This window comes from Diceros bicornis, chromosome 3, assembly GCF_020826845.1.
Source record: "Diceros bicornis minor isolate mBicDic1 chromosome 3, mDicBic1.mat.cur, whole genome shotgun sequence".
Classification (NCBI taxonomy): domain Eukaryota; kingdom Metazoa; phylum Chordata; class Mammalia; order Perissodactyla; family Rhinocerotidae; genus Diceros; species Diceros bicornis.
In genome coordinates this window covers 67,678,952-67,704,931 of record NC_080742.1, presented here as the reverse complement: position 1 = coordinate 67,704,931, position 25,980 = coordinate 67,678,952, and the positions used below count along the sequence as shown (strand labels likewise).

Genomic DNA, 25,980 nt, shown 5'->3' with positions numbered 1-25,980 from the left:
AATAATTTAAAAAAATTATCCTAATTTTAAAATGTATGTTGTAAGTAGATAAAAGAGACTGATACATAGATATAATATGAATAAAATGTTATTTAGCTTTGTATCAAATTCATATTATAATGCTAAAACCTATTTATTCCTATCATCTTGAAAAATGGAAATGAACAATTTTACTGCCATTACTATAAATGTCTCCATAACAAGAAATCTGAAAACTATACAATAAACTGCTGGCTTCTGGGACATAATGCATATTAACAAATTAATATACATTTTGTTAGGAAGGAGATTAGTATTTTTATTTTAAAAGACTTGAGTTTGTTTGACTTAAAAGTTATTGCGGCTGGATCAATATATCTAAATCAGACCTGACCAAGAGTTTTTATTTGTTAAATAACGAACAGGTTCAATTCATCACAGTCAGCTTCAAATTCTATAAGCAGCAGGGAATGTGGAAGGAACACACGGCTCTTTATGAGGTAATTTTCACAAAGAATAGTCAAACAGACCCACTGAATTTTTCATTCTTGTCCAATTGTAACGCATAGTTTTACTATACTAATATGTTTGTGGCTAAAATAACACAAGTTTACATTTCCAGATACGTAAAGAGATAAGATTTTTATCTTTTACCATTGTTTGTATCCTCCTTGGAATATATGACTCTTATGTCTCATATCTAGGAGGTTTTTAATAAACATTTGATTACAAATGAATAAATAAAGCCAAGAAGAGTTCCATGTGTCATCATAATGTTGGTGAGGGAGAAGGATAATTTAGCCATTATTTAATAACGTAGGCTTGGTGTGAATTAGACAAACTAATAATTTCTCAGATTTTTACTTTAAAAAGTCACATGCCAACACCAAAGAGGGTTACTGGTATTCTTATTTGGTTAAAGAAAAATTGTTATGCTTGGTTCTGGAGAATTGATGTCTTTTAAATTAATAGCAGCGGTATTCTAACTTTGTTTGTGGCTGTGTGTGGGGATTGGTTTCAAAGCTCTCTACTTCATACAGTGACTCCCTGGAGGACAATCTCTCAGGAATATGATAAAAATTTAATAATACTCTTTAGAGGTGATGCAATGTGGCTGATTGAGAAGGTCGAGAAAAATCTCATTGGAGATGACCTTATTGTTTGGTGATCTGGCTTGACATTTTTAGCCCCTAATTGGTTTTCGTAATTAAAGAACACCGTGGCCTTAGTCTTCAAGAAATATTGGATGGGGAATCTAAAAGAAAGTGCTGTAATTCAATCTATCACCTGCCCACTCAAGACCCTGTTTGAGAGGGGGCACTTAGAACTTTCATTCTAAGTTGAGTGCACAGGTCCAACTAGATTATGGTGTTTTATATCAGAGAAAAACAAAAATACAAAATCTTTGTAAATAACTCCAAGCTTCAAAGGTCTAAACTAAAACCATCATTTTAATGTGACCTATATAAATTGATAGAGCACAAAATCGGTCAATTACTTTTAAGGAGGCATTCAGTTAAATTTTGATTGACCTTGCAAATAAAAGAGGAAAGGCAGAGAAATACCAAACAACATACTCTAGGATACAACGTAAGTATTCTATTGCTTTTTCTCATTACTTAGTCAGGTGCTAACAAAGGGACAAGAAGAATGGTAAAATGGAGGTGTAAGAACACGTGTGCCTGCCACTTAGAAAGTCAAGGGTGCTGCTGCCAAGAGTAGGGGCTTTACCCAAAGAGTTTTTTAGAGCAAAAGGGTTGATGTTCTATGGTGCATTAAAAGACAGGTGATAGGGGAATAATACAGACTGAATTCCCCAAGGTGATGGTATCTGGAGAAGGGCCTTTAGAAGGTGATTAGGTCATGAAGGTGGAGTGCTCATGAAGGAACTGGTGCCCTTATATAAAGAGATACACGAGAGCTTGCTTCCTCTTTCTCTCTCTGCCATGTGGGGATACAATGAGAGGACGGCCTTCTGCAAATCAGGAACAGTGCCCTCACCAGACACCTGGATCTGCCGGTGCCTTGATCTTGGACATCCCAGCCTCCAGAACTGTGAGAAATAAATATTTGTTGTGTAAGCCACCTAGTCTATGGCATTTTTGTTATAGCAACCCAAACTGACTAAGACTGTTTTTAAAAACACTGCCTCAAGTTGGTAATCATCATTTGTGTGTAAACATTATATATGTATAATGTTTGTGTGTGTGTGTGTGTGTGTGTGTGTGTGTATTTTTTACAATGTTAGCCTGAGACTAGATAATTTTAGTTGTGGAATAAAAAAAATACTATTTGACCTCAGCTGCAAGGAAGGTAACTAGCAAACATTAAAGGCAAAACCAAAACGTCCTATGTACTCTGAAAGCTAGTGGCAGAGGCACAGACTCAGGGCTTTAAGCACAATCATCACTCAGAGGACTTACCACTGTAAAGTTCCTTCCTGCTTCATGCACATTTATCACCATCCTCAGGACACTAACCGAATTCAGATTTTTTCCAACACCTGTAATTGTGCTTCCACCACTGGCAAAATAAAATAGACAAATAGCAATATTGAGAGGTTCTTTCCCCACCAAGTATTTTAAGAGAGAAGTTTAACTAAATTACATGTAGTGATTGCAAGTTACTGTCACAGCCAAAGTCAAATGGAAGTTCAGTGGTAACTCTTCTTTGGAAACAACTTATTTAACTGGAAAATATTTTTAAAAATTCCTATTTCATAAGCTGAAGAAATGCATTTGTCTTTTTATTCACTATATATGCAAAAGAAATATTTTTTCTCTCTGAAAAAAAAATACAAAGAAAAATGAACTGTTGTTGCTAGACTGATAGAATTAACGGAAACAAGGCAGCCTGAACTGGGTCCAATGAGACACTGATTCAGAGGGAGTCTGATATAGGGAAAAGCTGCGTGTAAAGCAGGCAGGGCAAAAATATACCGAAGAATGGAGGAAAAAAAGGTGATTCCACTTTTGGGCACTAAGGTTAGTACAGAATTGACATGTATATAATATAAGTGCATAAATACTATGGTGCCACATTAAACTGCCTTACTGAAATCCATTTAAAAAGTAATAGAATAGGATAAAATGGTTCTTGGCATGAACTAGCACTGATCAAGTCAAATTGTACTCAGACCTTGAACGTAGCTTTCACTCCTGAATTGGAAAGGCAGCCTTCAAAGGCAATGTAACAGCATCAAAGCCAGAGATAAAACTGCAATTCCTCTCGACTATTTGACAGCCAAACCATCCTTATGCTCATTATTTTCTTATACCCATCAGAAGCTTTTACTTACCTAATAAAAGATTTGGTTGGATGAATTTCATAGACAATGGGGTCTTCCCGGTAACTGAAGCTGTGCATCTCTCGGTTGGCTAAGTCAATTTTCAATTTAATGGGAAACTCAGTTGGAGTGGTTTGGGCTGGCGTATAACATTCGAGAATCCTGTCTGACACACTGAACAAAAAAATTAAGAAAATTAAAAAAAAATTAAGACAATGAACCTTAGCTATTAGATACACACATATTTTAGAATTATATCCATTTATCAAAAGGATATCACTCAATGGCTCCTAAATGGGAATTTCCTGATGTGGTCCAGAAAAAGTTCTTTCTAATGTAAGCTGTTTGCATTTGACTGGACCCCAAACTTAGCCTTGTTGTAGACAAGCTATCCTTGACTTCAAAATATTTGAGATTTTAAACAATTTTTAAAGTACCCTTTTGATAGTTCATTAAACTGAGCCCTTCCAAGTCTAAGAAGCAAAAACATAACTTCTCTCCAAACCCAATCTCCCTCATGTTTTTCACACTTCCCCAAAATGATTTAGTCTAAATGTAAATCTTGACTGAAATGTTTATTTTAATTTATTGTCAATTACCAGAATCTCACAGCTCATAGCATAGCTAGGATACTAAGATGTAACAGTAGAGAAGATGGATGAGAAGAGAAAACTCAAAAGTGGAATTAATAAACAATAAGGGAAGGGTAGAAAAATCCACAAAAGGGAGTAGACGGATTTGGGAAGGAGGAAGTTTTATAAGCAGGAGAGTAAATAATAAACATCTTGATATTTCTCCACAAAAAAAGAATAAACTTTTCCTGATTTGTTAGGTACAGATATTAATCTGACTTGATTGACACAACAAAAAGTAAAGTTACAACACCTTTTTAAAGTACATGTTTTTCCACCAATTGAAATGTGTCTAGAATTCCCACTGTTTAGGTACTTTCCAGTTAAAGTAAGTAAGGTGCCACCAGTCTTAGGACCATAACTTGGAGAAATACTTGTTATTATAGGATTCTGAATGGGAGATAAAAACAAAACAAAGTAACTTGTTAAGTTTATAACTCTAAAGAGATGAAGTAGCAATTAAATATCCTAGTTCATGAGAAAAGTAATGCTTAGACTTACCACATAGGAAAATGTACTATATTGTGCTGTCCCTCGACTGTTCGAAATAATTATGGATATATTGAAATGCTCATTCCTTGCAGGACCAACGGTGCATTTCAACCTGAAAAAAACAAAGTTTAATATGTTACAAATCCAAAGGCATTTTCTGGTTTGGTTGTTTTATATGAAGGGACATTAACTCTAAATTGTGAGCTGACTACTCTGAATAGCAAGCAGAGTTTTGTGGTCAGCATTAGGGCTGAAAATTATGTTATTCTATTTCTGTACTATTACACTAAACTTTATATCGACTGTATTACATTATTTATACAGACAAAACAGGAAATGTTAAACCTCATCAATGCAGACCTCACCAATTGATGAGTTCAATCTTAGTCTAATCTAAGTCTAATCATCTCAGTCTAATCCTATAAAATCATAGGCATGATGTTTGGCAAACTTAAGACAAAGAAATGGTATTTCAAAGCATATGAAACAATACGCTAATTATAAATAAGCCATATCTCTTCATTAAAATATGTCAACAGGTACATTTCTGTGGTTATACTTGTCACCTGCTTATTTAAATTACTCAAAAAACAACGAAATTGTGATGGGCTTTCAATAGAATTATTTTTGAATTAATAATCTTATTATAGTTTTGAAAAAGTATAAACATAGTTTGTTTTATTTAATAACTTTTTTTTTTTTTGGTGAGGAAGATTGGCCCTGAGCTATCTGTTGCCAATCCTCCTCTTTTTGCTTGAGGAAGATTAGCCCTGAGCTAACATCTGTGGCAATCCTCCTCTATTTTGTATGTGGGTGACCACCCCAGAACGGCTTGATGAGTGGTGTAGGTCTGTGCCCGGAATCCAAACACATGAACCCTGGGCCGCCGAAGCGGAGTGTGTGTACTTAACCACTCCTCCACCGGGCCAGCCCCTTAAATAACTTTTTAAAGAAGAGAGTGAATTACTTTTACAGGCTCTAATTTATAATGCCATGAGTAACAATTTACAAGGGAAATTTCTAGAATGAATTTGTTTTGCCATTAAGCCAAATAAGTATGACGTTAATTGATTTATCTCAGTAAAATGAGTAGATTTAGACCTCTCTGTAACCCTGGAAGGAATTCTACTAGGTATAAAATAACCACTTGATAGAATAGGTTCAACCATAAAACTTTAAATGCTTGGTGTTGTTACTACATGATAATTAAAGATTTCTGGATTCTCTGTTCATTACGGGATTCAGACCTTATAGAAGGTTCATGTAGAATATAGTAGAACAAGCACAGGTCTAGGATCAGGAGAGCTGAGTCCGAAGGCCTGTTCAGCTCTTTCTCTCTAGATTACCTCTGCTAAGTTACACTCCATCTCTCTGAATTTCAGGTACCACCTTTGTAAAAGAGGAATGGTATTCCTATCTCCCGGGATTTGGGAATGGCTAAATAAGATACACCCCTTACATTACAGTGCCAATAAATATGAGCTGAATATAAATTTAAAATCATCAAAAAAAAAATCAAATCTCAAATATGTGATTCAGCTGCTTCACTACATTTCTGAGGTTTAGAAAATGAATTTAGAAAAGAGGGTCCATACTGAGCTGTGCACTGATTTTTATAGAAAAAGCTCATGGAGACTCTCCATATTTGAAGACTTTAAATCCTCCCAATGCTAGATTCTTCTCTTCTTCACCCAGGCAATGCCACCTTTCTCTCTCCTTAATCCTGGTAAGTAAATAGGATTAAAAACAAAACAAAGCCACAAGGGATATGATAAGCCAAGACCCTTTTTAACTCAAGAGATGGACGTTTGGGGCAATTTTTACAAGTATTCATTCAAAAACAAAACCTGTTTTCCAACCAAACTCCAGCAAAGCATTTTAAGATCCTTACGTATTTGATGTGCTCTCACTTAAGGTCAAGGTGCAGCTCTCATTTCCAAGGAGAATTCTGGTTTTCTTTGAATCAAGTTTATTATTCTTTCTGAATCCAAAGTCCCAGCCACATATGGTCAGTGTCGTCCCTCCTTCAAGAGGGGCACTGGTTGGGAAAACCTACAAGGACAACACAGAACTTTAAAAAAACCCCCAATATATTATTGTCTTTCATATGTATGGAAAACAAACAAAACATGTATCCTCAAATAGTCTGAAATTCTTCCATTTTCCCACTATCTAAAAGAATTGAATTTTCACTAAAGGAAAAAGGGTCACAAACTTCAGAAAATCTGGAACAAACATTAAAACTATCTGACGTGCTGATGAAACAAGTTGTTTTCAGGAGATCCAGAGATGGGACAGGGAACAGATTCAGCCTGGGTGGGAATGAAGGGCCTTCTCGGGCCACACTGAAGTGAATTCTTCTAGGAATCTTCTGGGCTGGAGGAGACACACTTTGGACCCAGACTCTTACATGCTTATACCTCTGATTATAACTCCCTCACGAGCCTCCAGATCAAACTCTGCTCAAACCTCCTTCATGGGCCCTAGAAGCCAAGTGCCAGTATATGCCTTGCTCTGTGCACCCACAGGTGCGTGTGCTAGTCTCGTTGCCATGGTATTCCCCACCCAGAGAAGAAAGTCACCAAGTAAAAATACCTCTTTCAGCATCCAGTGTTTTCACAGTTTAATTCAGCAGCTATCGTAATATCAAACACATAGGTGGTATTCAATACACATATGCTATTCATTCTCTCATTATTTATTTAGAAATCATCTACTATGTGCCAGGCACCAACAAATGAATAAGTGAATCTACTTCTTCATACTTGTTAATTCACACTTATTACTGATTTGCGATTTTTCTTTTTTCTTTAAATATGATCACTATTTGATATATACCAGCTGGTTAGTTGACACACTCAGCCTTCTAAAAATGATGTAATGTTACATACACACAATATATGATTTCTATTAGAAATAGATAAAAAAAGAACTGGAGAGAGCCCCAAATGTGATGTGTATTGTAGCAATGTTTCTAATTATCTTCTCTGGCATTATTTTACATCTCATTTCTAGGACTGATTTTTTTCCTCTCCCATGTTCAATGTTAAATAAATAATAAGTTCATTTTTATTATTGCAGGCTCATTTTTGGTGTGTTAAAAGTAAAATTTGAATTTATTAATTAAACTTTGCCAACTGTGATATAAGATAGCACTAGACTCTTATGAAGTCTATAAGACAACTGTTTTTAGGCTAAAATTATTAAAACAAAACAAATTTCCACGTTAAAAATAATCTTCTCCTCAGCAGCTCTGTGACAATTGAGAAAGGAAATGCTTTTTTGGGGGGACACATTGTAAATTGTGCTGTAAAGTACAATGGTGGGAAAACACAGCACCACTCAAGAGGCAGCTCAAAAACCAGTTAAGGTATTTGCTGAAGGCCAGTTAGTGAAAGTCTAAAAGTGATTCTTTTACAATTTAGAAAGGCTTTTAGCAAAATTCAGATTTGCAAACATTCCCATCCCTCCTAAGTAAATAATCGCAAACCAAAGTCTTAACTTACCCTTGTTACCAAACCCCTTTAAAGTCTTAGCTTAATGCTTTTATGATAGCTATTTTACCCATAAAATCCATTACACAGTGTGCCTTTCATGAAAACCTACCTCGCCCATGTCTAGCCAAAGGAGAACTGCTAGGGAAAAAATATCTGTTTATTATTATGTTAGAAATTCCGTAGGAGAGAAGGAGACATCTAACCCTCTCCGACTTTCCAGCCTGGGGCAGCCACACAGCTGCTGTTCCCTCGTTTAACGAGGAGGCTTCCCCATTGAAAGCAGCTGCCCGAGGCTGACATTGGCCTGATCCGGCTGCCTGGATCCCCCCATTTCTATGTAAAAATTGAAGTCTGTCACTCTACATACACCATCACTTTCTTTATGAGGAAAAGCGATTGGGTGATGATTCAAGAAAAGACACTGAGAGGTGTTCATTTGGTGCTCTGGCAACAGAAATGGATATTATAAAAACTCTGCTAGACTGTTAGGATTCAAAAGGCCAGCTCTACTTAGCTTTTCTTTCCAAGCTGAAATACTGGGGCGGGTGTGGGGGAGGGGGATGAGCATTTTCCCCTTAGCTTATGGGGTAATGTTCCCTCTTCCAGGGGAAAAGGAAGGAAGCAGTCTTGGACTACACACCCTTGGATAGAACCAACAATGGGCTGGCAAACTCTTGAGTTATCCTGAAGGGCAGAGAAACTCTGTGGGAAGGAAATGAGTGTCCACATAAAGCCACAGAGGCTGGGTCTCCCACCTGTCTGGATAGGGGAGAAATAGCCAGAAAAGTAGCTATTGTCCTTTCACAGGTGAAAAAGATTTAAATGGTCATTTTTCTTTCAAAATCCATCAAGATACTAGATGAGAAAGCTAAAACAACAACAAAAACCTAAAATTTGCAATGTACCATAGTAACGTAAGATATTGACAATATGGGAAACCCGATGAGGAGTATATGGGAAAAACAACAACAACAATCACAACAAAACCTTGGAAAATGAAAATTTGCCTCTTCAGTAGAAAAAATGTCACATGGTGGCAGTGTATTGCCTGCATGACCCCTCCTCCCCATAAGATACCGCTGTAGTTTCTTATCTGAGTCTTCTGATCAACTAATAAAGTGTTTTATTGTCTCACTGGGATTGAATTCAACCTGACAAGATACGACAATTTTATCCTAATAAATTCAGAATACATTGGAAAATGCTCTTCCTTTTCTGAAGCTTTCTCATTGCTCTTTAGGGACAAGATCAGATAACATGTTTGAAATAAAATAATGGGCTTGCAATCCTGAAGTCTCTCATAAGTGGAATGGCAAAGAATTTTAGCCACTGAACATCATGTACCTTGAAAAGCAGGTTAACTTACATTTATTGGAAAGTGAAACTCTATACATTAGCCAGGTTTTGTGCCTATAAAGTTTAAGACAGATAAGAAAAAGATGAATAATCTTATTTTTTGCAGTAAGAATGCTAAATGTCACGCTCTAGTGTAGCGTGAAATCTTTCTAACAACTATGAACCAAAAGGGATTTATGGACTCAGCTGCACCACTTTCCTTCTAACTGTACAGTCCAAGCCTCACTGACTCATGCACGATGCAATGCAACCTTTTAAAATTGCCAACTAGAGTGCTGGAGTTAAGAAAGGTGAGAGGGGAGAGAGATTCAAACATCATGAGAGATTTCTTGGTTTCAAAAGATTCTAAAATATTTACTCTGTTGTTAACCATTTTAATAATATAGCTTTCATGACTCATAAAAGGAAGCACATTGGTCAAAATTAAATGTTTCATTTGTACAGGTTCTCAACCTGCTCTTTATTAAAAACACCAGCTTGGCTATTTTTGAAATAAAATTATTATGATTTAATTGCATGCATGCGTGTGCGCGCACACACACACACGCACTCCCCCTATCTCTTTCACGGAATAGCTGAGATCAGATTTCTAGTGTCTCAAATTGCCGAGACTGTGTGTTTAAAAAAGTATAAAATTGCATGTAGTTTTAAAAGTATATTAAACAAAAAAAGGTGCATAAATACTACAGTATAGATTTAAATTCGTTTTCTTACTATCTTCTGGTTTATTCTCTGACTGATCAAGCTAAGTCTTACTAATCATGTCACAACTAACAGAAAATGATTTGGTTTAAAACCCAGTCACCCAGTACAAATCTTGCCCCAAACCGTAACTAAATGAAAACAGCCATGTGCTTGGGGGCATTTCTTGTTCTGACTTGCACACTTTGTTTACTTGGGCTTGAACCAGGCAACCGAGACCTTTAACTTGAATCTTTCACAAGAACCACTTACTAAAGTCCAATTGTTCTACATGCAGGCAGAGAAAACACATACTGGGTCCTCAATAGGGAAGTATTTTCAAGCACAATGTATTTGGATCAAGACATTTAAAAAAACTGCCAACGAGATTTTCATAGTGCCAAATATATGCTTAAGCAAATAAGGCAACAAAGTTAGAGAGTGTGGCTACAATGTCATGACTGAAGTCCACTGCTAGAAGCTAAGTTCTCTAATAGCAGGAGGCACTTTGTCTTGTTCAGTCTGTATCCCTCCAGTGTCTAGAAGAGTGCCTGCTGTGTGGTATGCACTCAATAAATATTTCTGGAATGAATTAAAGAAGGAATCGGCTCACAGAGTATAGATGTTAGTTAGTATAGTCATCAGCTGCTCCTTTACCTCTCTTCCAGGGACTTTGAGAGAAGGCGCACAGCCACTCATGGGTGTCGACCACCCACTTGCCTCCCACATCACCCTGATAAGTAACATCTAGTCTCATCTGTGATGAGACCAGGCCGCCATCTATGCGTCAAACTAGAAGAAAACTTCTGTCCTATCTGCCCCAGCAGGGCTGGGATCTCTACCTCGCATGGTTCAGCTTAGGGTTTTGGGTTATGACCTGAGCAGAGCTCCGTGTGTGGTGGAGGCTCACATCTGGGCACCTGGTAGATAAAGTGGGTAGCGTGGAATCAGAGAATGGGTGAGTCAGGAGGGAACAGGTCCCAGTGTGAGGAAATGGGGAGCAATGTTGCTCACTAGCCACCACTCTTTTATTCACATAGCACTAAAGGAGAGCAGTTCCCCAAGGAGAGAATATACTTAGTGAGCGTGAAGTAAGCACTTCAGGGGCAGGACTCAGGGGGATATGCCCAAATGCCATCCTAAAGGAAAAACCCAAGGGAGATGGTGCTTTCGCTGATGTCTCACAGCTAAATGAGTAAATTGATTTTTGGATTTTTTTTTTCATTAATGAGATTTGTGTTTACCAAAAAACATACACGACAGCTGACAGATATCCTTACCTTGTAAATTGTAGGCAGACAGATCTCTTGAGTCCATGTTCCGTCGGGGCATTCCTCCAATCGCACACACTTGTCGTTGCACCAGCCACACTGCACAAAGGGAGGGGCAGAGAGACACTGACTGCAGGACTGGAAATGTTGACAGCCCAAGCCATTCAGCGGGATCTTGGTGATCTGTGAAGAAAAGCGATGGAAAGAGCTTCCAGAGCTTTGTTAAATAAAAAGCAAATGCACCAAAGATACATGTAAATATAATTTCGTGGAGTTTACTGTGCGTGCAAATCGTGTAATGATTAAGTGATTAAAATTTAAAAAGTCAAATTCCTTCCTTCCCTCTATTGTTGGCACATATGTGATCAAAGTTAACATGACTGTCCAGTGAACACAAACATTGTCATGCAATTTCACACACTTGAATCCCTGAGAGTAAGTTTACATATTCTGGCATCAGGATGCACCTCCTTCTCTCAGAGAAAAGGGATGACTGGCTGGCATCAGACTCCAATGTATGTTTCAAGACTTATCTGCCTGCAGTAGAGTTCTGCCATTAGGACTGGAATTCTCATTTTGTGTGTTTTTCTTATTGAGAAATACAGGACAAAAGGAGAAGTACTCATTATGAAAAAGCCCTCCCTTAGGTCCAATCTTTCCCAAATAAAAATTTAACTTGATTTCAGAAGATCTCTGGACTACTCAAGAAGAAACTTGAGAGAGGCGAGGTGAATCCAAGACGAAGAGAGAAGTTAAAAAGGACCACGTGGTATGGAGATTCCTCAAAGAATTAAAAATAGACATACCCTATGATCCAGCTATCCCACTACTGGGAATCTATCCAACGAACCTGAAATCAACAATCCAAAGAGGCTTATGCACCCCTATGTTCATTGCAGCATTATTCACTATAGCCAAGAAGTGGAAGCAACCCAAGTGCCCCTTGACTGATGATTGGATCCAGAAGATGTGGTATATATATACCACAGAATACTACTCAGCCATAAAAAAGACAAAATCTTCCCATTTGCCACAACATGGATGGGCCTGGAGGGTATTATGTTAAGTGAAATAAGCCAGAAAGAGAAAGACAAACACTGTATGATCTCACTCATATGTGGAATATAAACCAACACATGGACAGAGAAAACTGTATTGTGGTTGCCAGGGGCAATGGGGGTGGGGGGTGGGCACAAGGAGTGAAGGGAGACATATACATGGTGATGGACAAACAAAAATATACAACCCAAAATGTCACAATGTTATAAACTATTAAAACATCAGTGGAAAAAAAAAAAGGACCACATGACACTGGATGTAAATATCCATTCAGGAAGAACTGCATTCACGGAACCTCCCTGTGGGAACAGGCCTTACTTTTTTCCCAGTGACAATCAGTGTGTAGCCATTTTGGTTTAATGGGTGCTCTACAATCACTTCTGGAGACACATGGTGGGAGTCCAGGCGAAAATTCACATGAGGGGTTGATGATCCCGATCGAGAAACCACAACCTGAGAAACAAAACAGAAAACACCCTTAGTCCAATAAGCTCAGTTTAACTATAAGTGGAAAATGTGGATGATAATGGTAATAACAGATTAGGAGAGCTCGTGGGTGTTTGAACTAAAGGCCCAACGGTTTATCTCATTGTAAATCAATATGACATCTTCTAATCTCCTGCCTTGAAGACAATACATCTGAACCCCTACGACAGACGTTTGCCTATGATCTTTTAATGGTTTCCAGGGAAGGAGATCTTCCAGTCCATCAGCCAGCACATGGAGACAAATCCTCGTGATTGTATAGGGAACTGGAGGAGCCAAAATTCTCCCCGGAACAGAAGGCCTCACTTATGCTACAAGGATCTTGGATTATTTTAAAATCTATCCTCCTGACGCTCCCACCGGGCAGCTTCCCTTGACATAATGGAAAGTGTACCGGATGGGGAGTCTGGAGACCTGGATCTAGTTCCAGCTTTGCTACTCTTAAGCCATATTTATAGATCTTTTGAGGTCCAAATAGGCCCTCAGCTAATCTGAAATGACGTGCTGTAGTTTTTATAAGCCATTGTCCCATCGCATACTATTACTTGGATTATAAAGAAAGCTCTGCTTCCTGGCTTGGTTTTTATAATAAGGCCTGAGGGTTTCCACAATTCCTTGGGAATGAGGTTTGTTGACTGGTGTCATTCTTGCTTTCAGGTATTTCTAATTTGGGATGTTTCTCAGCTATATAATTTCCATCTGACCTGTTGTTAGGACTCGTTAATAATAAAGTCAGGATTACCATTTGAGATGAACATTTAGACGTCAGGAGAGTTTAGGAGGGCTCAGAGAGATTTTCATTCTTCAATAGGCCGTAAGGTTCTATCTACATGAGGGTGTAGGAGGCTGAGCACAGCTCTGGGCTTGAAATTGACTTTGTGAAACTGCCCTACGTCCCCAAAATCCTTCTATGTTTAACTGAAAGTACATTTATTTGCCGCGGGTATGAAATTACAGGAAAAACCCGCGCATCTGTGAGATTAAAATTAGTTAAATACACTCCCTCTACCTCAACTTTCTCATCCGTAAAATGGGAATGAAAATTACAGGAGTAATTAACTGCTTAGTACTCTAACAAACTCTCACACAGCATATAAATGTTCTGGGGAACCAGTGGTAAATTTTTTCTTCAACATGATAAAGGATTCAAGTAGCCTGAAACAATTTGGGAAGATTCCCAAAGTACCTAATTTGCTCCCAGAGAGTGGACTGTTGACAGAGAAACTAACCAAGCTTATATAGAGCCGTAAAAGTTAAACATGACATTTTTGTTCTAACATTTGTTCTACTCCAAACACTTAATACTTTCAAAACATCTCCATTAAGCAAGGTGGCTATATGTGCAAAGAAGTTAAATGATGGATCAAAGGTCACTTGGCCAGGATGGGAAAGGAGGGAAACTATTGTTATTCCTAAATATAGGGCCAAACAGGTATTTGTAACTTTCGCAGGTAAAGTAAAAAGAAGTTCAATTACCAGTCCTACCTCCCTCTGGGTGCTGGTTACAAGTAGAGTATTAGGACATGAGACTTCTAAAGCCTCTATTCGAAATTATCCAGATTTCACTTACCCAACTTTTCAATCTTAAGTCACTTTTCTTGTTTTTCCTCCCTCCTCCCTCCCATTTTTTCATATTTCCCTGGTTGATGCCAATCATTTCAAACTGCAAAGGTAAAAAAAATTCCTTCTCTCACAGACAAGTCAAAAAAACACCAAAATACCAGCCTTTCTTAATCCCCTGACTCTGTTCTCCACCTCATTCTGTGCTTCAACACTTCACTGAAGATCATTCATCCCTATGAACTTTCCTATGGATATTTGCTTTTTTCTTTTTGAGGAAGACTGGCTCTGTGCTAACATCTGTTGCCAATCCCAAGTAGACAGCCCCAGTACACAGTTGTGTATCATAGTTGTAGCTCTTCTATAAGGGATGCTGCCTCAGCATGACTTGATGAGTGGTGAGTAGGTCCGCGCCCAGGATCCGAACTGGCAAACCTGGGGCCGCGAAGGGTAACTCGAGAACTTAACCGCTGCGACGCTGGGCCAGCCCCTGGATATTCCCATTTTGTGCCTGTCTCTCTTGTATCTTCCACTCTATTCAGACCTGGTACATAGCAATCACCTCCTAGGACCCTTTTTTCTCCTATCTTCTAGCTCTCTTTAATATCATTTCCCATATCTATAATAAGCAATCCCTTCTTAATTACTAGGTCATCATCTTTGATTTTATCAAATGTCTGAAGTCTATCCAAATATTCATTTCCCAGAAAAGATTAACCTTTCTCTGTCCTTTCATAAATAAGCTCTTTGCACCTATGGAACTTGGATAGATTGATTTGGTGTGTCCCCTGTCAAGACTTGTCTGGAGAGCACCACATATATGGTACTCTTATAAGAGGTAACCGAGCCAGGCATTGTGCTAAGTGCTTTAAATGGATATTTTGTTTACTCTTTGCAGTAATCCTACAAGGTTGGTACTTTATTTTCCATAAAAAAAATATGACAGAGAATTTTAGCTAGAAAATGCAAGAGTCAGGTTCTCAAGGAGCTTTATCTAATGCCAGAATCTGTTTGCTTGATCTCTTCTTAAGCACTCAACTGCTACACTTTTGGGGCACCAGAGTAAACACCAATAAAAAGCTTCAACTCTGAGCTCCCAAGAGCCACTCGTGAGTCAAAGCATTAAAACAAATTTCACAACGTATTTGCCTTGCCAAATACTCCTTGTTTCGGTAATCTTCGCTGCACAAGTTAAGTGTGCCTAAGGAGAAAGACTCCACATCTAAATAGTTTTTGATGGCACAGGGAAAATGTTACCAGCACCGCTAGCAAGCTCTACTTTTGATCATGAGCTGGGATGAGTGTGGCTTGGTATAGAAAACGGACGAACAAGAGAAGGCTGGAAGGCTGTGTTTTTAAAGTGAGATGACTGTTTGGAATTTTGAGCAGAGGTCATATCACAGATGCAAATACCTTCTTAGTTGATCATTAGCCCTCTCTCCACAGGGATACCTACCGCTATAAAATGCCAGGAATGCTTTTCTATCATTAATTCCTCACTTTCTCTTATTTCTGGAATTCTAAATAATTGAGCAACCACTTTAACTCTCAAAATACCCCTGAAGCAAGTTTGCCAGAAATTACGAGTTCCTTTTGGTTGTCATGGAGATATTTCTAGGGATAGAACTGAATCTAGCATCTAAATTTAATTCTTCTGATGACTCACCTGGCAATCTTAGGACAATTAGTATGAAATAGAAGACTGGCAATTACCTTTTGTGTTTCCACTGTGTTGACAACTAATCTTTAGCATTTAGGTTTCAAAATCTTTTCTTTAATGCTCTTGAAAATACAAGACTAATATGTTTTGAGGCAAGGGAGTAGGGAGGAACCTGAATTTACTTGATTGTTACGGTTATGATCTCAAATTATCTGGGAGAAGACATGGGGAAGAAATATACATACAAATAAAATACAACCTTTGTGGCTAGGCCCCAAATTTCATAAACCTAAACAAAGTAATTTTGTGTGATATATCTATAAAAACATAAAGGCCAGGTCCCCTCATACCACACACAGAGTTTTGTTTTTAACTAAGTTGTGTTAGAATTTATTTATTTATTTTTGGTGGGGAAGATTGCCCCTGAGCTAACATCTGTGCCAATCTTCCTCTATTTTGTACGTGGGATGTTGCCACAACATGGCTTGATGAGTGGTGTGTAGGTCTGTGCCTGGGATCTGAACCTGTGAACCCCGGGCCACTGAAGTGGAGCGTGCAAATTTAACCACTATGCCATTGGGTCGGCCCCTAGAATTTAATTTTTTTAAAGAAGGACAAATACAATTTAACATAAGATATTTGTACTCTCCTCATTTCCTTTTTTTAAAGTGGACAATTCAATGGTTTTTAGTATATTCACAGATTTGTGCAGCCATCACCACAACCACCTTTGGAACATTTTCATTACCTCAAAAGAAACTCCACACCTCTTAGACATTACTCCCACCCCCCCAATTCCCTCATATTCTCCAGTCCCTGGCAACCACTAATCTACTTTCTATCTCCATAGATTTTCCTATTCTGGACATTTCATATAAACAGAATCCTACAATATGTGGTCTTTTGTGACTGGCTTCTTTCACTTAGCATAATGTTTTCAAGGTTCATCCATGTTGGAGCATGTATGGATACTTCATTCCTTTTTATTTCCAGTAATATTCCATTGAAAGGATATACCACATTTTATTTATCCATTCATCAGTTGTTGGACATTTGGGTTGTTTCCACTTTTTGGCTATTGTGAATAATGCTGCTATGAACATTCATGTACAACTTTTTGTGTGAGCATATATTTTCATTTCTCTTGGGTCTATACCTAGGAGTGGAATTGCTAGGTCTTATGGTAACTCTAGTTTAACCTTTTGAGGGACTGCCAGACCATCTTCCATAGGGACTGCACAATTCCACATTCCCACCAGCAATGTATTAGGGTTCAAATTTCTCAACATCTTTGCCGACATTTGTTATTTTTCATTTTCTTGGTGATAGCCATCCTAGTGGGTGTGAAGTGGCACTTCGTTGTGTGGTTTGTATTTCTCTGCCAAATGTTTTCTCAAATTAAGTAAAAGGCAAGTTTACTTCTAGAGGTTCACAGCCTTCCGCCCATTGCTCCTCCCTGAGACTGAGTACTTGGGCATCACCTGCCGAGCCTCCCACCTGAAGAACATCCCCTCATGGTCAGACTGGACTTTTGTAAAACATGGTCCTAGAGAGGCTGGAGGTGGGGGAGGGATAGAAGAGACAAAAATGGATTCTCACTAGGAGATCAGTCAGAGTGGAAGATGCTGCACAGTCCCTAGGGGATACTGTTTTTTGAAGATTGAAGTGAACTTTCCTTTTATAAGAACAGAAAACATACAGTTCTATTTACAGGCAAATAGCACTGAATGGAACCTCAGAAATCATCTATATTGATTTCTAACTTAAAACGTAAGAAAAATGCAGGGTTTCTGTTAAGGAATAAGGAAAACTTTATTTTTAACGAAAGATGATGCACATTATTAGAGTTTGAGACTCAATGAGAGAAAATGTGAGTTGAGGGAAAAAAAATGTGAGTGAAGGTGATGACAACATTAATAAACAGACTGGGTTATAACTGGATGTGACCTTGCGGATCCAGGGAGTGGGTCTACTTTCCCTGTAGTTCCCAGTACAGAGTTGGGCACACGGTAGGTCCCAGAGGCACATCTATTGCCTAAATACATGAATAGACTGAAATAAGAAGCTCACTTGAGCCCTGATGAAGGGATGGGGTTTTTAAATGTTTCAGATATTTAGATAATCTTCAAGAGTTTGACCCGCATTTTCAAGGTATGGCTTCTGATGCCTCTTGCTTCTTCCCTGCTGCAATGGACTGAATGTTTGTACCATATGTTGAAATCCTAACCCCCATGTGATGGTATTAGGAGATGAGGCCTTGGGAGGTGATTAATTCACGAAGGTGAAGCCCTCACGAATGAGATTAGTGCCCTTATAAAAGGGCCTCAGAGGGCTCTGTTGCCCTCTTTCCACCATATGAAGACACAGCAAGAAGATGGCCATCTATGAACCAGGAAGCAGGTCTTCACCAGACACTAGGTCTGCCTGCACCTTGATCTTGGACTTTTCAGTCTCCAGAACTGTGAGAAATAAATGCTTGTTTTTTAAACTACCCAGTCTATGGTAATATGTTATAGCAGTCTGAACTAAGATACCTGCTTTAGGTTTACTATCTTCAGTATGTGAGAGAAACCAGTGTTTGTTTAGAAAGAAATCAGATACGAAGAGTAGAGTTCTATGTTTCAATCAAGCTAAACATCTAGTTTTATGCAACAGAAAAAAAATAAGCATGAGAAGAAGTAGAAATTGCTGATTGTGCTGACAGCTCAAAACTAAAAGCGCTAAGACAAAGTACCAGGTGGTAAAAACTGAATTAAATGAAGCTTTACTTGTTTCTTTCCTTCACTCGTTTCGGTAAATGGGCAGAAGTGCTTTTGCACCAACTTGATACTGGAAAGGCCAGGTATATACAAAAAACAAAACACTTTTTCTTACTATTATGATACTGATGTATGTGTGTGTTTCAACTTTTTGAAATGAGTCAAAGTGAGTCGAAATGAGTCATTACCACATTGAGACTTGTGTAAAAAATTTCAAGCATCTAAAAACCAAATAAGCTAGTAAATTTGTAAAAATTTTAAAATAACCAATACTTTCAAATCAATATTCCAAATACAATGATTATAGGATTAGCCAATCTATACAGAAAGTATAACTGTTTCTGAATTTCAAAAGTGATAAAAATTCAAAAAAACTACTGATATGTATGTCTTAAATATAGATATTATATGTCTATAAATGTCTTACTATATCTTAACGTCTTAAAATGTCTCTCTATTCTTTTAAATAAGCATCCAAACAAGAAATCCCAGTTATTTCCTCCTACCAAAACCAAAACAAAAGCTTAGTATTTTCCCATAGTTTCAAATATTTATGATGTTTTAAATTGTAACACATGTAACAGTATATAAGATATATGTATTTCAAGAGCATGTATTAATTCATTTTAGGGGACTATACACGAACTGGGCCTAATTTTTCGTTATGGACATAACTAAAATTATTATTTATAATTGGTCCTTTTTCACACAAAAGAAATTTTAGAACTCATGAGTATATGTTCTTCTAAAGAAATACGCCAAAGTTACCATTCTTTAGATGTAACTAAATCAATGATGTAGACATTAAAAAAAAGGCAGATGATATTTTTATCCAAACATTTTATAAAGATATATAAAGATGGGTAAGTTAGCAATCCCTAAAGAGAAGCGCTGTTCAAGTTCAAGCTTCATTCAGCTGCGTTTCTGCTGGATGCTCACAGCATTGATGAACTGATGATCTGTGTCTACATACTCTAAAACAGCAGTAATCCCAAATGTAATATATATGCCACAAGCTTCCAACACAAAGCATTGACATGCCATGATGGTGGCACAGGAACCAAAGGAATCTGAAGACAGGAGGTCAACAGATGAATTGATTCTTCTTACTGGAAGTGAGTAATTATTCTCAAGCTCACTGATTACTAACATAATACTTTGAATAATGGGCATAAGGAACAATCATGAGCTAAGGATGTCTTTTTAGGTGAGCTCTACCTCTTTAAGTTTCTTGCTTAAGATCCAACTAGTTCAGTTAAGAGGCACAAGAGAAAAGGGGTGATGAGTAGCAATAGCATCAAGGAACTGGCAGAGCGGAAAGGGGGATGGGAGAAGAGCAAAGATGATGCCAAAGAACCTAATGACAGCTGTGACAGTGCCCAGGCAGTGGCCACTGTATGCAGACAAAGTAGCTGCCCAGTGAATGTTTGTGGAGTGAACTTGAAACAAGTCTTGAAAGTGCCTCCCCACCCTCACCCCACCCCAATTCACTCAGTCTCCCTGGCCTGAAAGTCATGCACAAATATTTTAATAGCAAAGCCTTGCATCTAGAGATTAAAGGCCTTATACAAGTGCTGTTAAAAAAAAAAATCAAGCAAGCATTGTTTTTGGATATAGATTAGATGAGGAGCTCAGAAGGGGAGATGTGGGCAATCCCTGTGATTAATCCTGTGATCTTCACGAGAATCTCTCTTCCCTCTCCCACATAGCCCTGCACACTGCACTAATGTTCCAGGGTCTTGTTCTTTTCTACATCCCCTCCCCCTCCAAATCTGTAAGAAGGCTCATTCTTAATGTTTATTTACATAATCTCAAATATTGCTTATCATATTATTTTACTTCAGAGCATCCCAAGAGAGTGATCACACAAATAAAACTGTTTTTGAAATCTATATCTATATTGACATGGCTCTACAGATAGAGAGACTTAAATATATATACACATTAGTATATTTAGACATAGCTGCACCTGCACTGGATAAGTTACACATGTTTTTAAATGTTAGAAACATGTCAAAAATGTCTTCTCTCCATACATATAATATTGTTAGCTAAACAATATAATTCTTTCTAATCAAATAACCACTGTGAAATACCTGATTCATTTTGCACTCGACAGCTGGGGCTGTAGCTTGTATTCCCAGCCAGAGCTGAACATAAGCACAATAGGAAAGGCAGAAACAGCTGCAAACTCTTGGGAGAAAACATTTGCAAAGCAACTCTGCCTTTAGGTTTCAGGGTAGGAAGGAAGTAAAATCATTTTTCTGTTCCTTTTCATGTATGGCAGCTGTCTTTGGAAAAAAAAATTATGTCCATTCTATTTTGTAACAGAAACTCCATAGTATTATTAAAACACGAGTTGTAGAAACTTAGGGCTGGCCAACAGATTTAGCACTTTAGTGCAGTCAAAACATTTACAGAACTAGGTAGTTAATTACTGCCCGGACAGATTAAGCTAGAAGGTCTCCATGTCTTCGCTGTACTCCTGACTCCTCCTCCAACAGTATTTGCTGTAAACAAACTGGATTTCAGTAATGTTGATTCCTTGATCCTCCAAATGCTTTAGGTTTATTTACAGAAAATTTTATCGAATGGAATTCTCTTAGGCAAGTTATCAGAGAAATAGATCCTCTCTCTGTGGGTCTCAGTAGCCCTTTGTCTGTATGTCTTTGTCTCACATACTCTTGGTATCAGGTACATGTTTTTATCTCTCCTACTAAAATTTTAGTTCCTTAAAGGCAGGTTCTATGTCACTGCTTCCTTTGCTTCACTGATTTGCCTAGTAAAGCCAAGTTAGTAAATTCCTGATGTATATTTAAGGAATTAAGAGCGACCTTGTTTTTAAAAAAATCAGTGATATGAGTACTTTTCATAAAATAAATATCTACTTATTTACTTATTTTCATCTTTAATGTTTTGGATGCACAGGTAATGCGCATACTATAGCTTCTTTTATGAAAATGCTGGGAGGCAAGAATAAAACATCTGTTACAGCATTTGTTATAATGAGACTGATGCATGACATATCAGTCGGATGGTGGAATCTGTCACAGCACACAGCAGAATTTACTCAGTTATTAAAGCTATCTATCTAAAAGTGGGATTTCATTAGAACTTTAGAATCTGGGAATAGGCCAAGAACCTTTTGATGTAAAAAAAAGTGTCAGACCTGAAGTGACTATAGAAAGCTTATTAATATGAAACTGAATTGGCAAAGTAATAGACAATTTAGAAAAAAAGAAAAGCAGAAATAAAGATAAAGGGAAGCAAGCCAACACACTGAACACATTAGGAATTCAATAGATGCTAGCTTCTCTCATCCTCCGTCAAAAATCCTTTGGAATTCCACAGAATAACATCAATGTAAACTAAAAATACATATAAACACAACACAACACTACACATTTTACAAAGATTATAGATATGACCATATTTCAAATATGTTAGTGTGCTCATCTGTGTGTGGGGGACAGATTTTGAAGAGTTAAGGACAGAATTAAATGGTCTGAGGTAGGTAAATAAGAACACTGAGCTGGGAGGGAGGGGGGAGGGGGAGAAAAAGTGTAGTTAACTGTGAAGCAGTGGGAGGAGGGGAGATTAAGTGTGGGAACATTTAGACAACAGGATCTATATGATATGTTTTGAGCTAGGAAGGTTTTATTTACATGTTTTATGACTTTGAAAAAATTCTACCATGCCTACTAGTACAAGAAAAACATGATTTAAAATATGGCAATGACCAATATTCAGACTGCTATAAAGACAGCCGTAATTTTTAAAAATGTTTTGTAAAAGAATACAGATAGAGGATGTACAGATGTGCAAGTCATAGGAAAACATCATCGTCTTCAATTGGTTTACTAGAAGTCATTGACTGGGATGTTAATTATATCAGATGTTTATGAAATAAGCATCTCTCTTTAAAAGAAATTTCTAGTATTCATAGAAAGTCAACATTTCCATAGATGCTGTTGTCATTCTGCATTAATGAAGAATCTACTAATGAACTCAGGTTGAAAGCACTACCCAATAACCATTAAGGCAGTAAGACAGATCTAATACAAGAGCATTTTAGTTTCCGCAAAGTGCTATAATTCTTGTATCTAGGAAATACAATAACTGTGAGTCTGAAATGTGAACTTTTTTTGTATGGAAATACTGCTGCTATTCATTAAGAGAATTTCTTAACAAAATCTGGATTTTTTTTCCTCCCAGTATTTGAACTTCTTTGTGTCTGACACCATCATTTTGAAGGATCAGGAGAGCTGGAGTTACAATGGGATTTTGATGATAACGTCCCTTCCTAACCCCTGCCAATATTTCTCAATGATGTGAACGTTTCCTCTCATGAAGGCGCACGGTTCACACAATAGCTCTCCTTTGATCCGTAGCTTCCCTTGAAATAGGAAAACATCGCCTGGAAGTGCTTTAATTGTTTCATTTTATTTTCCAATCATGTGATAGAAATCATGAATGGAAAAAAAAAAACACAAAACTCAAACCATTCTGGGCAAGAAAATTAAAGCAACCACATTTAAACTGAAAGCTTCAAGAATTGAACAAAAATAGGCCATACACGTCACAAAAAGTGGACCAGGCTTCACTGTTTTGCTTTTAGTCTGTGTCTCTAGCTTCTACTGTGATTTTTCACTTTACAATATTTGCAAATACTTTACTGCAAAAATAAAAACAAATTAATTGCATAATACCAGACAAAACAGACACAGTCACTCTCAGAAAGTGTTTACCTGCATGAAGCGACCCTCCGATGTCCCAAGATTAGCAATGGTGAGGTTTCCTTTAATGAAGGTGGATATAGATGTCAAGAGGACTCGGTTGAATTGGCCCGTGAATAAGTCAACGCGCTGCAAAGCTGTGGTAAACTCCGTTCGATATTCATCATTGCGTACTTCACAGCCCGATGAATTTCTCAAAAGTGTCTGGAATATAATGTGGTTATAGAATTAATGTGAGTCCAGATGCGAACAAGCTGGTAAAAAACTTTTCAGTGTGTCTTTTCAGAGCTTGGAGGGAAATGGCAAGGATAACCGTGCAAATAGCTCCAGATAGGCAGAAATATTTCTAGTGACCTGAGTGGCTCCAGTATCACTAGGTGCTGTGGTGTATATATAGACTCTAACCTGGGGGCAAACCTTACTACCATAACTTGCACTGTGGGTCAATATGTGCATACCTAAAAATGGAACTTAGCTGGTGCTATTAAAAGAAAAACAAAACTATGAAATGTCTCAGCCCTGGACATAAAGGTAATGCTTCTAGTAGGCAAGTCCAATGAGATGAATTTCAACTAAATAATCATAAATGTTAAGAGTCACACTAGGACATTATATTTTAAAATGTGTGCCCTTGTGCATCTGTGTGTAGGGAGGTGGTGGGGAATGGTGGTTGGTAGATAATTCATGGGGAGGCAGCAGAGCATAAACCCCAGACCCAAGTGCTTGCATCAAATCCTGGTCCCTAATGCTTACTTGTCTTATGTAGTCCCTATAACCTCTCTGTTTGTGAAATTCATATTTTCTCTGTTTCAGTTCCCCCAACTGTAAAATCAAGAGAATTCTAGAAATATGCCTACCTTATGGAGCTGTTGTAAAGATTAAATGAGCTGGTTTATAGAAATCTCTTACAATAGAACCTAGCATGCAGAGAACACCACGTTAAGTATGTGTCATCATTATGGTGAAAGGCTCAAAAAATGTAAAAGTTGTACATCAAATGTCTCAGTAACCAGTTTAGTAAAAGGCAATTACCATTCAGTCAGGTATTTATCCTTTAGGTTCAACTTTAAATGGAAGGATTTAAAAAAAAAAATTGTTCAGTAATATACAACAATTAAGCACTGTGGATCTCTCCCTTCACCTTGACACTTCAGTCTCCCAGTTTTCCTCTGCTTCTCAGACTGCAACGTTTATGTCTCCTTTGCAGGACCATCCACGCCTGGCTATCAATGTTAGGGCTGCTCAAGGCTCCAGCCTAGGGCCACTCCTCTGCTCACTCGTCATACTCTCCCCAGGCAATCTCAGTCTCCCCCGTGATGTCTATTACTATTTAGTTGACACACACCTTTGTACCTCCAGGCTACCCCTCTCCTCTGAGCTGACTGTGCATACATCAGACTGCCTATGAAATCTGCACTCAGATGTCTTAAAGACCTCAGGCTCAACATGACCAAAGTTGAAATCACAATCTTCCTCCATGCCTGATCTTACGATACAACGCATCCCAGCGAATGGCTCTACCATTCCTCCAGGTGCACAAGTCAGAAATCTAAGTATCATCCCTGATTCTTCCCCATATACAGTCCATCCCCAATTCCATCAATTGCGTTTTCTAACTATCTCCTGGACTCATCCAGTTTTCTCTGTCTCTACCACGACAACCTTCATCCAAGCCACCCATCGCTTTCCTGGACTACTACAATGGCTTCCTAACTGGACCTGCCACATCCAATTTCATCTAATCTCTTTCCAGATCCATTCTCTACATTGCAGACAGATTTTCTTTGTAAAACACAAATCTCATCATGTTATCTGACAGGCCTCCTGAAGTCAAATGCTTCTATTATAGACTGTCATAATACCTTTTATCTACATGGCATAGCACTTGGTATAGCTGCAACTACTATTTGTGCGATAGATGATTGATGTGAGACTTCTCCTGAGTGGCTCCCTGCGATCAGGGACCCTGCTTGTTCACCACTGTATTGCTAGTAGTAGATGAAATATCACATATAGTAGATGTTTAATAAATATTAATTGAATGAATGAACAAGTAAGTGAATCAATTATGGGTAGATGGGGCATGAGTATGGAGATATGAATCAATGTTACTACAGTCATTTTTTTCAGGAATAGGGGTAGTTTAAGAGTTTATAAGAGACACATAGAGTGACAGCTCTTGACTGTCCTGACAAGATAGTTGTGAATTGGTAAATCTGGGGCAGATATCAGAGGGCAAGAAGATGTATTAAGGAAAACAAAGTCTAACTTGGAAGAAAAAGAGAGAAAAAGTTCATTTTTACACATCTTTGTATGTAGCTACAAGTCCAGGAAAATGATCTGAAGATTAGAAATTCTCTATTATTGTCCTATTATATATATAATGATCAGAAAGTTGTCATAGTATATTTCAAACCAACTTAGTGTTTAAGAACAAACTGAAATAAAAAAATTTAGTTGTCCTTATGTAAAATAACCTTACTCCTTAACGTCAAACTTCTGTCACATAGAATGCAAAGTTCGTAT

General features: G+C 37.8%; 1 protein-coding gene across 2 annotated transcripts in view; it reads right to left on the bottom strand.

The window, feature by feature from the left end:
- The window catches only part of MET (MET proto-oncogene, receptor tyrosine kinase), a 110,037-nt gene that overhangs the window by 33,373 nt on the left and 50,684 nt on the right, over positions 1 to 25,980 (bottom strand). For both annotated transcript variants that reach the window (XM_058528789.1, XM_058528798.1), the window contains exons 3-10: positions 23,467 to 23,658; positions 12,572 to 12,706; positions 11,204 to 11,377; positions 6,281 to 6,441; positions 4,399 to 4,501; positions 4,151 to 4,287; positions 3,278 to 3,439; positions 2,403 to 2,502 (exon numbers count right to left, since the gene is read on the bottom strand). In XM_058528789.1, coding sequence (XP_058384772.1) covers positions 2,403 to 2,502; positions 3,278 to 3,439; positions 4,151 to 4,287; positions 4,399 to 4,501; positions 6,281 to 6,441; positions 11,204 to 11,377; positions 12,572 to 12,706; positions 23,467 to 23,658 — 1,164 coding nt within the window. The remainder of the gene's footprint in view (positions 1 to 2,402; positions 2,503 to 3,277; positions 3,440 to 4,150; positions 4,288 to 4,398; positions 4,502 to 6,280; positions 6,442 to 11,203; positions 11,378 to 12,571; positions 12,707 to 23,466; positions 23,659 to 25,980) is intronic.